General features: G+C 36.8%; 2 protein-coding genes across 7 annotated transcripts in view; one reads left to right on the top strand and one right to left on the bottom strand.

Moving 5' to 3' along the window:
• FUT8 (fucosyltransferase 8 (alpha (1,6) fucosyltransferase)) overlaps positions 1–16,337 on the top strand; it is a 342,950-nt gene that overhangs the window by 96,328 nt on the left and 230,285 nt on the right. The window lies entirely within an intron of this gene.
• LOC105517262 (enhancer of rudimentary homolog) lies at positions 3,656–4,444 on the bottom strand. The gene has a single exon (XM_011949750.1). It carries the CDS (start codon positions 4,379–4,381, stop codon positions 4,067–4,069), a length of 315 nt encoding a protein of 104 aa, XP_011805140.1. The 5' UTR covers positions 4,382–4,444; the 3' UTR covers positions 3,656–4,066.

The following is a 16,337-nucleotide window of genomic DNA, read 5'->3' as shown; positions in this document are numbered from 1 at the left end:
ACTTGGAGAAGGATGGTGGAATTTTTTTATAGGGCTTTGACGGGAGGGGTCAGGCAAAGTTCAGTTTGAGGAGTAATTAGTCAAGGATAGGTCTCAGAGGAGTGGAGAATTGATCATTTAGATTAGCAATTATCGGGCAATTTGAATTTTATTAAGAATGTTGGGGCTGGGCATGGTGGCTCATGCCTGTAATCCCAACACTTTGGGAGGCTGAGGCAGGTGGATAACTTGAGATCAGGAGTTCGAGATCAGCCTGGCCAACCTAGTGAGACCCCATCTCTACTAAAAATACAAAAATTAGCCAGGTGAGGTAGTGGGTGCCTGTAATTCCAGCTACTCAGGAAGCTGAGGCAGGAGAATCACTTGAACCCGGGAGGCAGAGGTTGCAGTGACCTGAGATCGTGCCACTGCACACTCAAGCGTGGGCAGCAGAGCGAGACTCTGTCTCAAAAAAAAAAAAAAAAAAAAAATTCTTAGTTTTTAGTGTCTTCACAGTAGATTTTTTTGTCATTGGCTCTTGCAGCCTTTCTCCTTGTCTCCCCCAGTTCCAGCCCCCCAAATAGAAGAACCCATTATCTTGCTCATAATTTTAGATTCCTAACTCTTGATTTTGGAAGGCACTGTCTTTGTGAAATTTCAGAGATGAAGGAGTTAAATAATTTGTGATGCAGGAAATTTCTCTCAGTCTTTGCTCCTTGAATTCTTTGTGCAGTTTTTTCTTTGTTTGTTTTAGAGACAGGATCTTGCTGTGTTGCCCAGGCTGGAGTACAGTGGTGTGATCATAACTCACTGCAGCCTTGAATTTCTGAGCTCAAGTGATCTTCCTGCCTAAGCCTCCTGAGTAGCTAGGACTACAAGTGTGTGCCACCACATCTCAGTAAAAATTTTTTGTAGAAATGGATCTTGCTATGTTGCCCAGACTGATCTGAAACTCCTGGCCTCAAGCAGTCCTCCTACCTCTGCCTCCCGAAGTGCTGAGATTACAGGCGTGAGCTACCTCACCCAGCTGCACTGTATCTTGGATCCTGCTATGTAGGTGCTCTGTAGTAGAGGAAACAGTAATATATGATAATGAAAAGCTTCGAAGTAGACATCTGGCTGGAAGGGAGATTTGAATAGGGTTTTGCAGCAGCTATTTTAGTTGAGGACACGTCTTCAACTTAAATTACAATGGCCTGTTTTCATTTTGCTTCATCCTTCTGTGATGATCCTAGTAGAAGTCAAATGAGATCATTTTTGATAGTTGGTTTGCAGGCTTTGGTGTATGTACCCAACCTTTCAAAGCCTGCCTGTACTTTTCAGGGAACTCAGTTTTGTGACTGAAAGGTCAGCTATTCTCTTCTATCTTTTTAATGCACTACTGGTTTCTAGCAGCTGCTGCTTAACACTGTTCATTCTTGAGTTTGGTGAATTGTTTTCTGTGCTCCATGTGATTTCTTTGTTTTTATGAGGTACATTTTGACTACAGGTGAGCCAGTTTCCTGTGAATATAATCTGTGCCTTGAAATTAAATTATCTTTATCCTCTTTAAATATGTAAATCCTCTTATTATCTGCTAGTTTGCCTCTTGCTTTTTGGCTCCTTGTGTTCCTCTTGTAATGCTTGCTTAGCTTTTAATTTAAATACCAGACTGGTTAGCATCCATAGAAGACATAGGCCTATTCAGAAAAGTGTGACTATTTGGCCACCATATTTAGGATTATTGGGGCATTTCTTTCCAATTTTTCAGAATACAGAAAAAGAAGTGAGTTTCCTGTTCCTTCCTAATCAAGTTCACCATCGACCTTGTACTTTTTGAACTAACTTAAAAAAACAACATGAAGAATAATGTATTTACTATTTCTACATGAATATACTGACCATAACTATGGAAAATAGATTAGTTACATGAGGCTCTCAGGGTCAGATATTAGTTACATGAGGCTCTCAGGGTCAGATTTTAGTATCGTCAGGTAGTATTAAGTATTTTTTGTTGTTCAGCAAAATACGAAAATTTCAATAATGTTGGCTTTTCTTTTTGATAGCCAGAGGAAGTTAGAGAACAGATTTATCTAACACTAAACTGTCACTGGCAAGAACCTTTTCTTTGTAACATGTTACTTTGCTTCCTAACCTCATTCTCCTACACCCGTAACAATGGTGAATATGAAGCAAGTGTTCAGTATCCTAGCTTTCTTTAATTTTCTGGGACGTATTTCTTTTAGTCTCCGTATAGTAAATCTTAGCGAATCTGAAAGGCTTCTTTATTAGCCTTTTTTATTTCTCCCTAAGAAAGTATTGATGTTTTTATAGGAATCTCTGCTATTCAGGGATAAAACATAACATGTGATTTAAAAAATTTCAGCTATTGAGGATGTTTTTATAAATGGACAGATCATTTACTTAAAAAGTTCTATAGATTTGTGATTAAAAAAAAATTCCCTATTTGAATAATTGTCCAGGAAATTAACTGTTGATTGTATTTAAAATATAACATAAAAATGAGTCTTAAAATGTGTATAGCTTCATTTGTGTTGATTCATGTTGTAACTTTTTTTGAGTAAAATGCATCATTAGAAAATATATTTGGAATGATATTAAAAAGGATTATGTTTTGTTTATTGGTATCACACATTTATGTCATGTGGGTAATAGACTTGTTTCATATAAAACAGATGGCATGGCAAGGGAGAAGAAACCTAAAATGCAAGTTTTTGCACAAGTACCAAAGAAATTCAGTGTACTTTCTTTTCAGAAAAACATTAAAAACTCCAAAACCCAAGGAAGAAAAGGCTTCTTGCATTTATATAACAATTCTTATCGATTAGTTGCAGGGCAAAAATAATAAAATATTAATTATATAGTCAAAAATAGCTTTTAACTGTGAAGAAGTCTTCCTGTCAAATTCTTCTGTTCATTAAACCTACTTTTGGTTATTATTTAAATATAATTGGGCAGTTCCAAGAAAAGCTTCAGAACAGCTGTAATTACAGCTGCAGATTTAGTCAAAATAGGGGCTGTAAAAGGCTCTTTACTCTCCTTTCGTATCTCTTTCACCCCCACCCCAAATAACCCAAATTTAGTTGTAAAAGTTTTTGGTAAGCTCAGGATTTCTGAAACTGGAGTGCTATGTATTTAACTGCATGCAGATGTGATGATTACATGTGACTTTTAAGGTTCCCATAACCTTTTGGTTCTTCTATTGCTGTATGCACAGTTAAGTGATTTTTGTCACCTGTATCTGTATTGAATTTTACAGATACACATATATTTTAAACACAGTTTAGTGATTTTTATCAAGGCCCAGGCATCTGCGCAAACTACTGAGAAAGGTAATAGTTTTCAATCTAAATTTTAGCTAATGTTGACATTATTACAAGTTGACTGGAAACATTTACAAAAGCCTGTATCTGTGTTGAAAAACTATATTTCTTCAAATTTTACTCTACTAGGAAATTGCCTTTGACCTCATCTGAAAACAAATTTGGCAAACCTCTTAATTTTTAGAGAAAGACCTACTATGATAAATCAAAAACTAAATACACATATATATCACATCCCTCCCCTCTCCCAGAGCTGTGATCTAGGGAGTTGATGACATTCTAAGGTCTGGTTTTTATTTTTTATTTTTTTTATTTTATTTTTTATTTTTTATTTTTTATTTTTTTTTTGAAAATATAACTAAAGGACATTTATTTATTTTTACCAAGACTTTATCTTGAGGACATGGCTAAACTGCATTTCCACCCCCACCCCATCTTGAAGAAGGGTTAGTACATGAATGTTATAAAGTAGATATGAACAGTTGAAGGACTGGAACCAACATTAACTGACGAAGAACAACTTTCATCTAAATCATCATAAAAATGTTTAAGTAAAAAAAAAAAAAGAAAAGAAAAGAAAAAAAGAGGGGGTAACGGGGGTTTCCGATTGAACAAGATCCTCACATTTCATCCAATACAGTCAATCTTGGCTAGAGTATAACAAAGTGGAAACAGGATTACTATGATACAAAACTTCTACTACAGCACGCTGTACACACCTGTGTTCCAAGCCCACCCCAACCCCTGCAATGCTTCCAACACAATTATTTCCCAGCCTGTTGGGCCTGCCGACGAAGGAGCACGTAGATCTTCTCTTTAATCCAGTCTTTGTTATAAGGCTGGTATGTCTGGGTATCAGCTCGGTAAACCAGGCAGCTGAGGTCTGCCAGATCATCGATGAAATCAAACAACTGACTGATGTCATATGTGATAGAGGGACTGTTGGGATTCATTCTTTTCAGATGTTCTTCATACATTTTACAAACACCTTCCATGCATTCATTCACAGATTCGTAGTCAGCATAAGTTCTCCCTTCTGGCCTCTTAGTAGGCTGTACCAGCAAAATGGTGTGAGACATCGCGCCAAACTCTCCTCGCTGCAGCAGCTGCCGACACCGCCGCCGTTACACGAGCTTAGCCACCAGGTCTGGTTTTTAGTTCATCAGTCAGAGATTATATATAAGGGTTATGGAAGACTGTGGCTAACAGCAAGGTTTAGAGCCTTTTTGCCTTTCCCAGTTAATTACCATTTCTTTTGCAGATGGCAGTTTTGCTGAATATTGATCATAAGATATAATAAAATATCTTGGATTCTCACCACAATTTTACAGTGTTATCTGCTCAGAATCTGGTTCAAAATTGTAGTGACTTGTTGAATTGCACATAGGGGAATTTGAAGAACCTTCTGCTAAAGCCAACAATTTAACGCTTTTAGTTAGAAAACCAAGTGAAACTTGCCTGTATTTGCATAGCACCATATTAAAAGTGGTAAGCATATAGGACATGGTTCTTACCTCAAAGTACAGTGGGTAGACAAGGTGCAAATATATGCATTAAAATAATACATCAATGATTAGGGTAAATAAACTTAGCTTTAAATCACCAGACTCAGCACCTCTTTAAATCTTGAATTCTAAACATCGAGACCAACTTTCTTACAGATGAGGAAACATATTCAGAGAAGAGCAGTGAATTGCTTTTAATCAAAGGAGGTTTATAGGTCATTCTAAATATGGGCTCAGGAATGACAGTAGGTAGCAAGTTAACTTTGCTTTTTATATCTTGAATGTCAGCTAATGTTCACTGATTGCTTGTTTCAAGTATTTTTACAGAGAAACTTCTGGTCCTTTTCTCATGCGAGTCCAGTGGGAATATCAGCAGCGTGGGGACAATAGGTTATTTTCAGACTGGATAAAATTGAACAGAAGCCATTTCAAAGAATACTGGAGAACTGAAAAGAGTAATAAAACATTCATTAAGACAAAATAAGGGAACTATATTTATAAAATCACATAGTTTTTAAAGCATGAATTGATTTATAGATATGAGGAAAGATAGCAGGTAAAATGTGATATGGAATATAATTTTGATGATTAAGCATAACTTAATTATGTGAGGAAAAAGGAATTAACAGAAAATCTTTTAGGAAAGTAAATAGAATTTTGAGACTTTAGTAAGATAGGAAAAGTGAAATGTGAAAAACAATTTTATATAGGGAGGCTATAGATTTAACTCATTGTTAAAAACTTGTCATCATCACAATCTTCTTTTGCCTTCTCCCTTACCCCACTGGTTCTCTCTAAAAGAAGCTCTGGTGTCATGTGGTGTGATGTAATATAGTGCTGTAAAGTTCTTATTTTGTCACTTACAACCAGCCTAGTCTTGGAATAAAAGTTTGCTTATGAAGACATAAAAAAATGAATAATTTTGAATTAGTTACTTGGACTTGTGAGCTTCAGTAACTTAGCAAAAAATAAGACTATGTCTTCAATGTGCTTAATTATTACAGTTTTTGGGACAATCAAGTGAAATCATGTGAAAGTGTTTTAAAAACTGAAGGTAAGTAATATATTTTTTTTTCATATTACAGCTATAGATTCAATCCAACATGACAAATATATATGAGTATGTTAAGTTTAGACGAAAGCTGCCTTCTTACTTCAGTTTAGCCTAAAGGTTTCTCTGTACACTGTGAACTATAACAAATGGAGGCAGAAACAAACTGTAGCCACACTTGTGCCAGTCACTAAGTTTTGGCCAATCAAATGTAGTCAGCTGTTCGAACTGTGTTCAAATAAGGCAAACACCAACCTGTAACCAGTCCAACTGTTTTTGTATGTCACTTCCTTTTTCTGTACGTCACTTCCTTTTTCTGTACATTCCTTTCCTTTTTCTGTCCTTAAATCTTCCACCATGTGGCTGTGCTGGCGTCTCAGCACCTATTCTGGCTTAGGAGGGTGCCTGATTTGCAAATCGTTCAGTGTTCAGTTAAACTCCTTTAAATTTAATTCTGCGGAATTTTTTTCTTTTATCAAGTACCTAATATGTCAGACACAGTGTTGTAGACTTTAGAATTCAGGAGAAGGAAGAGAAAGGAAATAAAACATAATGTAAATGTCTATAATATATGAAAGAGTATTACCTATATTTTGGCTTAGGCTAAAGAATTACCCACCTGAATCTGCTCTAAGTCCATGAGGCTTGGTTTACCACAAGTGGCAAAGGAGGAGTTTTGACATTTCATGTCTCTCTCTCTCCCTCCCCACCTGTTTCCCTCCTCTCCTCCCCTTTAGCTCCCCCTTCCCTCTCTGTCTTCCCCTCTCTCTCCCTGCCATAAGGTGAAAGTTTAAACTTGGGCTCTCCAATAGTTACAGATAGGAGCTTATTGATTTTTTTTGTGTACAGGCATGAATCAATGGCCAAGTCAGAGTGCCATAAGGAATGTACAATTTTTAGACTTTGATGACTATTGCCAATGAGATAGCTTCTAGATTTTAATATCTGCATTGTATACCTTTCCAGGGCATTGAGGATTAAAGGGGGACTTTAGAAACAACTGTTTCAGTCACCAGTGAAGGTACTTTTTACAGAATCCCAGACTTAGCTTGACTGCTTTTTATAGTGAGGAATCTTTCTATCATGTAATGCAGACCACTTTATTATGGGCTCCAGTATTTGGAGTTCTTTGTTTTTGTCAGTCCCAAATAACCACCTTCTTCCTCTGTTATTCTGTATTCTTTCCATTTTATTAAATGTACTTTAGGCTTGACTGAAGAGAGAACCTGTTGATGGGGAAGCTAGGAATAGAAAGAGAAGGGAGGCCGGGCACGGTGGCTCAAGCCTGTAATCCCAGCACTTTAGGAGGCCGAGACGGGTGGATCACAAGGTCAGGAGATCGAGACCGTCCTGGCGAACACGGTGAAACCCCGTCTCTACTAAAAAATACAAAAAAACTAGCCGGGCGAGGTGGCGGGCGCCTGTAGTCCCAGCTACTCCGGAGGCTGAGGCAGGAGAATGGCGTAAACCCGGGAGGCGGAGCTTGCAGTGAGCTGAGATCCGGCCAGTGCACTCCAGCCTGGGCGGCAGAGCAAGACTCCGTCTCAAAAAAAAAAAAAAGAGAAGGGATAGGTTCAGGAAGCTTGACAAAAAAGGAAATAATGGTAGTAATAATGGTTCATACTTCTTAGCACTAAAGTCTCAGGTACTGTTCTAAATGCTTTTCTTATATTATCTCATAACCTATAGAATTGATGTTTTAATATTAAATATTAATTAAATGAAAGATTAGTTTGATAGTAAATGATAGTATTTACCCTCTGTTACAGACAAAGAAACTGAGCTACAATAATTTAGTTCTCACTGGGCCATTGATTCTAGAGACCAAACCTTTGACATTGCCATGTATTGTCTCTTAGGGATAACCTTGGAGGCCTCTTTGGGAAAAATTTTCTCCTATTTTTTTTTCTAAGTATGATAGTCTTTGGAGATAAAAGATTAATATTTCAAGGCCGGTAATTTGGGTGGAAGTGAGGAGGAGGTGAAGAAACATAAAATTTATTCAATATTTTAAGATTAGATGAAGAGATAAGAAAGGAAGGAACCTGGAAACAGATAAGTGAATGTAGTATACTTTGTAAGTCAGGGGGAAAGGAATTTTGGTTTAGCTGTTGTAATGACTACATTTTATCATACTATATAAACATGCAAGTTTGATCTAGATATAGTTTAGTAAAAGCTATGGTCATTAATTTATACCCCACTGCTGTCCATTAGAAATGTAGAGTGAACCACACCTGTAATTTTTTAACTTTTTGTTAGCTACATTTAAAAAAGCAAAAAGAAGCATTTAAAATTGGTTTCAGTTATTTAATGTAATGTATTTAAAATATTTCAACAACTAATCAATATAAAAATATCAATTAGATTTTTACATTCTTTTATTCATATTAAGTCTTTGAAATCCATGTGTATTGTACACTTACAGCACATCTCAGTTCAAACTAACCACATTTCATATGGCTACATTTGGCTACTGAATACCTTACTAGACAGTGCATTTACATACCATTAGAAGAGAAAAGGTTTATTGTAGTTGCTATGTTCATAAAAAGTTTCTGATTGAATTACAAGTAGATGGTTTATTCTCCCTCTGTGTGTAACAAACAAGGAGTGAAGAGGAATCTGGGGCTGCAAAGCATCACTCTCCAGTTGTATCCAGAGAATCTGCTCAGGAGGGGCAACATATTTTTTTATTTTTTATTTTTTAAAATTTTACTTTTAAGTTCTGGGATACATGTGCAGAACATGCAGGATTGTTGCATAAGTATACATGTGCCATGGTGGTTTGCTGCACCTGTCAACCCATCATCTAGATTTTAAGCCCTGCATACCTTAGGTATTTGTCTGAGGAATGAAACGATAAACATATTAAATCCTATAAAAAGAAAAAAAAAGTAAGGTTCTGAAGGGTTCCAGAATTCAGGAGAAGGAAGAGAAAGGATATTTTTTATACTTAAGGAAGTGGGGAGGAAGGTTTACCAAATATTTAGGTTTCCTGCTGATTGAGGCTTTGTTGTATAGTTAGAAGGACTTCCAAGAGACTCCAGAATGTCTGCTGTCATAGTTCTGGGCTCTGGTTTTACCGAAAGACCTCTCAATTTTTTTTTCCCTAGACAGAGTTCTGTAGGAGAGGCACAAAGTTCTTACTTAGTGTGAAACATGGTGTTTGTTGGTTTAGGGACTTTGTGCCTCTTTCTGGAACCTTTCAGAACCTTTCTTTTTTTTCTTTTTATAGGATTTAATATGTTTATAGTTTCATTCCTCAGGTAGGAATTACTAAAGTTTGCTTTTCCCTTAAAAAAAAAAAAACTCAGTAAATTAAATAATCACATTTTAAAAACTAGCAAATCTTTCATAACTATGATAGTTAAAAAAAAAGTTATGTATTCTTTGTGAAAATTTAGGTAATTGAGATACCTGCTTTTACGTATTAAATGAACAGGTCTCAAGCAGGATTTTCACTTTGGCGGCTTCTTATTGCACTGGGGTTCCTTGGGCAGGAGCACTCTAGTGAATCATCACTTCTGGTTTGGATGTGGTAGTACTGGAGATTTTGTTTCCTTTAAGGAGAGTGTGAACAAATGGGAGTTACGTGTTCCTGCAGGCTACGGTCCATTTGTATATTGCTCTTTATCTATGTATCGTATTTTATTTGACTAAGAGCCTAATTTTAATAGATTTAATTTTTAAAAATCTAAGCTATTTGTAGGGTTTAAAAAGCTAAACAACAGCTATAGGATTTGTATTGCTTATTGAGAGATACCAGGTTAAAATACAAGTTTATAAAATATAATTTAGAATAAAACACACTTTTATCATTTTTCCATTTTCTGAATTTGTAATATGCTAATGTTATCAGTATATAATATTTTTTGCTATGACTAATTGTGTTTTATTTGTTGTGAATGTAGTCTTGGTTCAAGTAGAGGTAAGGAGGTATTTTGGAAACCAGTGCTTACCATTTTGGGGACAGGTGGTGGGAACAGACAAGCTAGAAATACACTTGGAAGAAAGAAAACCGTTTAGTAGGAACTTGAGATGAGGGGAGAAACAGACATTTTAAGGAAAGTTAGTGTTTTAAAAAATAAAATATTTAGACACAAAAAATTAATCATTAGGAACATAATCAGATTTTAGAAAAATTTAAGTAGAAAAAATCACTTTAAATAGAGAACTTTGAAGTAAATAGTAATTATGTTTATATTTTGAGGGGAGGAAATAAGTCTGTTAGTTGGCCCCCCAAGGCTGCCTAGATGTGGAGAATCGTAAGACTGAGTTTGTACTATCTTTGAGTTAAACAGCTAACCCTGAGTGATTTCAGAATAGATTCCTTTGACATATTTTCAGTCATATTCCTTTTAGAGTTATTATTACATAGATTACCTAATTTGTAATTCTCTCTTTTTTTTTTTTTTTGAGGCGGAGTCTCGCTCTGTTGCCCTGACTGGAGTGCAGTGGCCGGATCTCAGCTCACTGCAAGCTCCGCCTCCCGGGTTTACGCCATTCTCCTGCCTCAGCCTCTGGAGTAGCTGGGACTACAGGCGCCCCCCACCTCACCCGGCTAGTTTTTGTATTTTTAGGTTTCACCGTGTTAGCCAGGATGGTCTCGATCTCCTGACCTCGTGATCCGCCCGTCTCGGCCTCCCAGAGTGCTGGGTCTCAATCTCCTGACCTCGTGATCCGCCCGTCTCGGCCTCCCAAAGTGCTGGGATTACAGGCTTGAGCCACCGCGCCCAGCCATAATTTGTAATTCTCAAGTGCTGTAAAACATTAAACATTTTTAGCAACCTCAATTCATCATAGTCCTATAACTGCCCTTCTTTCATGCTTAGTCATATAGGAATATTTGTACGAGTATGTGGTATGGTTACACTTTGTCTCCTCACCCAGATCTCATCTTGAATTGTAATCCCCACAATCCCCACGTGTCAAGGGAGAGCTGGTGGGAGATGACTGGATCATGGGGGTGGTGTCCCCCATGCTGTTCTCATGTTAGTGAGTGAGTTCTCATGAGATCTGATGGTTTTATACATGTCTGACAGTTCCTCCTTCACACATTCACTCTCTCTTGCCTGCCACCATGTAAGACATGCCTCTTCCCCTTCTACCATGATTGTAAGTTTCCTGAGTCCTCCCCAGCCATGCAGAACTGTGAGTCAATTAAACTTCTTTTCTTTATAAATTGCCCAATTTTGGGCAGTTCTTCATAGCCCCAAGTGTGAGAATGGACTTTGGCCATGATTTTCGTGGTATGACTCAGGAAAATTCTTCTAGGGGGTATGACTGTGGAGTGGTTTTGTACCTGCGGTTGTTGCCCTGGTGCTTCAGGAAGTTAGCCTAGATTAAAGAGTTCAGGTTTTGGAGTCAAATGGATTGTCTTCAATTCTGTTTCTGACCCTTAACTATGCCTGTGACTTTGGGCAAGTTACTAGACCTCAGTTTCCTCAACTGCAAATTGGCAATAATAGCAACCACCTCCTAAGATTGGGATAAATTTTAAGTATAATCGTTGCTCCTTTTATTGAGCATTTATTCCAGCCAGATACTGTGTTACATACTTCATATGCAGTATATAATTTAATTTGTATGTGTATATTAGAGTATGTAAAAGTTCATTTCCAGCAGTAATACATGTCCAGTAACTGGTTGCTATTACTTTTTCTGTATGTTGATTCCTTAATCAGAAGTTGATGTTCCTAAGATGAAAGATGGGAATGGGCATTTTGATCAGACCTGAAGGACTTGTTTGGAAGTTGACAGTGGTTTGAAAGTGAAATATTTACTAAAGTGTGGTTCAAGGATAATCTGCATGGTAATTACCTTGGAAGCTTGTTAAAATGTAGAGTTTTGTGTTTGTCATCTGAAACTCCAAGTCTGAATCAGGATCTCTGGCCATGGAGCCCAGACCCTGCAGTTTTATAAGCTTAATCATAATTCTTATTTTCTATGAAGTTTGAGAATCATCTTTTTAATTTATTCTTCCTGATGATTAAAAAATGATTCTAACGATTTGTAAATATTTTTCTTTGATATAATAAGCTTTTCATTTTATGAGTAATGGAGGTGGTACATTTTTTCCGTTTAAATGTTTACATATATGTGATTTTTCTATGTTATAAGAGTTTAATGGGTGGTGACATTCATTCAGCTAATGTTTAGTAAATATTAAAGTATTATAAATATTACAATTTATAAAATACAATTATTTGGAGTATTTTTAAATGAATATATCATATTTTATTCAGTTATTCAAACAAGATAATTGTTGACACTATGAGTAAAGTAGTCTCAATTTACTATAAAATATGTCATATTTTACTCAATTTATAGTCTCCGGATAGGGTGGGAAAGGAAAGCTGACTGAGAATGTGCTGTTATGAGGCTAGGTGGAGAGGGAAAGGGAGCACTTTTCTGCTGCTAACTAGAAGAAAAGCATAACTACAGATAATTTATATAATATGAAGATTTCAAAGCTGATAGAAATTTTCAGGGAGTTTTGGTCTGGGTCATTTTATTAGTCATATTATTTAATGAAAGGATAATCAGGAATGCTCAGCCTCTGTGTTTTCGACTTATTGCTTTGCTCCCTAAGAACATTCTTTTGGGTTTTATCTGTCTATTCTTTTGAGTTGTATCTTTTCCTTCCTGGGAAGTCTCACTCGACTTTTTAGGAAATCAAGTTGCATCCCCACAGTGCTTCACATAACCTTATCTTTTTTAGATTCTTCAAGTGAAATCTTACTCAAAGGAACCAATAAATTGCCTCAAGTCATAATTTTAAACTTAGGTGTTTGGAAGACTATATTTCAGTGAGTCTTTGCATTGGTATCTTAAGCCCGCAAATCTTTTTGGCTCCAGTATTGACTTTAATAATTTTTATGGGTTAAGCAACTGTATTTTTATTATCTGTAGTTTTGTTCATTAGCAGAAACTAGGTCACCAGGGTTGGTTTGTCATTGTTAATTAAAAAGGTATTGTATGCTTTTTTTTTTTTTTAATGGAACGTGCTTGTTGAATGAAGCTAAAATATCTTAGTAATGCTCTGCTTTAAATACTCATAGAATATAGTTTTGCATATTTTAAATTCAATCTATCTGGCAGTACAATAATGTTATTTATCTCTGAGAATTTTGACTATTCTTTTGTGCTATTTAGAATTCAATGAATTGTTAAACTTCTAGTAGGCTTTTTACTGACAGTCTCTGTCTGACCTCTCCTTTAGAAGTTTTCCTCAGTATTTTCAGAAGTACCATTTGGGTCTTAACTGAAATGGTAATTTTTGCTTCTATAGTAACAGATGGAAGCAGTAGACTTTTTTAGAGGTTGGAAGCGGTGAGATACAGAGGAGAAAAATCAGGCTAAATTTATGTCATGCCTATTTTATTGTATAAACTAATTATAGCCTCATGTACATTACTTTTCTGAGGGTTGTAGTGGTAGTAATGGTTGTGGAAGTAGTAATAGTTGTAGGGATGAATTAAGGAGGCATTGGGGAAGAATATGTCCCCCAACATAGGGTTTCAGTTACTTCCCAAATATAAATAATAGTGGTTATTACCAAAATTTTTCTTCAAGAGACAGGGATCTTACTTTGTTGCCCAGGCTGGCCTCAAACTCCTAGGCTCAAGTGATTCTCCTTCCTCAACCTCCCAAGTTGCTGGGACTATAGACACACACCCCATACCTGGCTGAAATTTTTTTTTTTAACCAGAGAAGAGCACACTAATTTTTTCTTTACTCTTATAGCATTTTCATTACCAGTTATTATACTTTCGTTGTGAATGATTTCAGAATGTTTGGGGATGGTGTTGACAAACTAGTATTATTTTGGGGTTAAGTATAGGCCCTTAAACAGACTACAGCTCAAGTCTCAGATTTACGACTTTTTTTTTTAAGTAGTACATGGGGCAGATTATTTAATACCTTATTTTGTCATAACTAATTATTATTAAATATCTACTTTATAGATGTGTTGATGATTAAATCAATTTGTAAAGAATAATGGGCTGGGTGCAGTGGCACGTGCCTGTAATCCTAATACTTTGGGAGGCTGAGGTGGGAGGATTACTTGAGCCTAGGAGTTCGAGATCAGCCTGAGCAATATAGCGAGGCCTTGTATGTACAAAAAATGCGGTGGTGTGTGCCTGTAGTCTCAGCTACATGGGAGGCTGAGGCAGGAGGATTGCTTGAGTCCAGGAGGTCCATCCAGGCTGCAGTGATCTGTGATTGTACCATTGTACTCCAGTCTGAGCAACACAGCAAGACCCTGTCTCAAAAAAAAATAATAATAATAATAATAATAATACTGCCAGCAAACAGTATGTGTTGAATATTTAGTTAGAATTATTATTCACTCTCTAAAATAGTATTCTTAGTAAACTCTAAATGACCTTAGGGTAAAAAAATTTTTATATTTAAAAGTTCAGAAAAATTCAGCTTAGTTATTTTTAGGCTGGTGTTTGGTCTCACACACTCACGCCCCTTTCAAACTATTACAGAACAATGTTTTCCAAACTTTCATGGGCATATGGGATTGTGTGGGGATCATAATAACGTGTAGATTCTTATTCAGTAGTTTTGGAATAGGATGAGATGGTGCCTTTCCAACAAGCTCCTGTTGGTAATCTGGATGTAGCTCATCCCCTCCTCCCCCCTCTCCTCCCCTCTCCCTCTCATCTTTACAACATACTTTGAGTAGCACAGTTATGCAGTGGTCCATTAAGTGGTTCTCATTCCCGCTTTCAGTATATTATAAACACTTGGATACTTTTTGTTCTTTATGCCTGGGCTCTGTATCATACCAGTTAAATTAGATCTTTGCCTTTGGGGTTCTGGGCATCATCATCGATCTGTCATCGTTGTCGTTGTCGTCGTCATCATCATCATCATCATCATCATCATCATCTTTTGGTAAAAATATCCTGGGTCATTCTCTCGTGAAACCAGCATTAAGAGATACCACTTCAGTTATTTGAAGGAGAGTCATAAGCTAAGAAGCTATATTTGAGGTCGTCACTTACTTTGTTGTCTTCCATTTTAAGCTCATTTCCTCTTTAGAGATGATGGTGGACAGCTGGATAGAACTCTTAAACTGGAGGGCAGTTAATATGTTGGCCTGAAGTTTTCTTTTCGCTAGACTAAAAGGTTTGACTGTTGAATCTTTCTTTATAGATCCTATTTCCTATCCCCTTTCATCATTTGTATAATCTTCTTTGGACTTTCCCTAATTTCTCAATAGCCTCCTTAAAGTGTAATAACCCAAACTAGATATAAAACTGCTGTAACAAAACTGAACAATGGCAGAGGCAGAAGAATCATGTATCTAAAAGTCTGTGGTTTTCATTAGCATTGAAAACTTGTATTTGTTTCAAACTTTTTATTGGCCTTTCTTTATGTTTTTCAGGGTTAAAATGTGTTTTATACCATGGTATTTGTTTCAGTATATTGCTTTCTTAGGTTATGTTTCTTCTTCTTTCTTCCTCATCTGTGCTTTTTGTATCCATTTCCTATCTTGTACCTATTTTGGAGGAGAGGCAGTAAATATTTTCTTACGGACTATCATGTTTGGGAAGAGTGTTTTCCAAAGTAATCAAGATCATGTTGAATTTTATTCCATCTAGCCATGATGGCTCAATTAGGATCAAGTCAGGAAAACAGTCCACACTAAATACTTGAGGCAGGAGGATTTCTTGAGACCAGGAGTTTGAGACCAGCCTGGGTAACATAGTAACCCCTCTCCCTACAGAATTACAAACAAAAACAAAAAATTTCAGCTCAGAAAATTTAATATAGGGAGTGGATTTTACAGGTATTGGAGGACTGAAAAAGCAAACAGGGAACACTGGGGTAACACAGAGACAGTATTTGCAGGAATCAACCACTATTCATATGGTTGGGGGGAAATGAGAACTTGGATTTGGGACCTCATAGAATTGGGGTTCAGAACCTCTGGAGGGGGTACTTCCTGACAGCTGTTGGTATGTCTGAGGGGAATTTCTGAGAGTGCCAAAAAAAGCTGGTGGTTATCACTGCTATGCTGGGGCAATGCTGACTGGAAAAAAGCATGTACTGTATTCTCCCTCTAGTGTCCTTATTGGCAGTGTGAGGAAGTTAGCTGCAGAAGAGAAAAGTAGTTTTCAGAGTTTTATTTTCAGTGTTACAGAGATGAGTATTAAAGGGTAGATTTGTATCTGAGAGAAAGTAGCTGAATAACCAGTATATATAGCCTTCTTTTCTGGTCACAGGAGGCCATAGGCCTTTGGTCTGTTGGTCTCTTTTCTAGCTACTTGGACCCCAGTCCCAGATATTCTTAATGCTGAGGGTTTGGAAGGAAAGGAGTTGTTACTATTTTAAAAACAAATTTGACTAGTTAATGTGATTGGTGGGTCTAGTTAATGTGGTGGTGGCATGAGACGGGTCTACTTTGTCTCCTCTCCTCCCCTCCCCTCCTCCCCTCCTCTTCTCCCCTTCTCTCCT

The sequence above is a fragment of the Colobus angolensis genome, unplaced genomic scaffold (genome assembly GCF_000951035.1).
Source record: "Colobus angolensis palliatus isolate OR3802 unplaced genomic scaffold, Cang.pa_1.0 Scaffold3, whole genome shotgun sequence".
Lineage (NCBI taxonomy): Eukaryota > Metazoa > Chordata > Mammalia > Primates > Cercopithecidae > Colobus > Colobus angolensis.
Note: the sequence above shows the minus strand (reverse complement) of the source record. Positions and strands in the feature narration are given on the sequence as shown.

What these genes read in the sequence shown, in the direction of transcription:
- LOC105517262 (XM_011949750.1), bottom strand. Translation starts at nt 4,381, where the DNA reads ATGTCTCACACCATTTTGCTGGTACAGCCTACTAAGAGGCCAGAAGGG.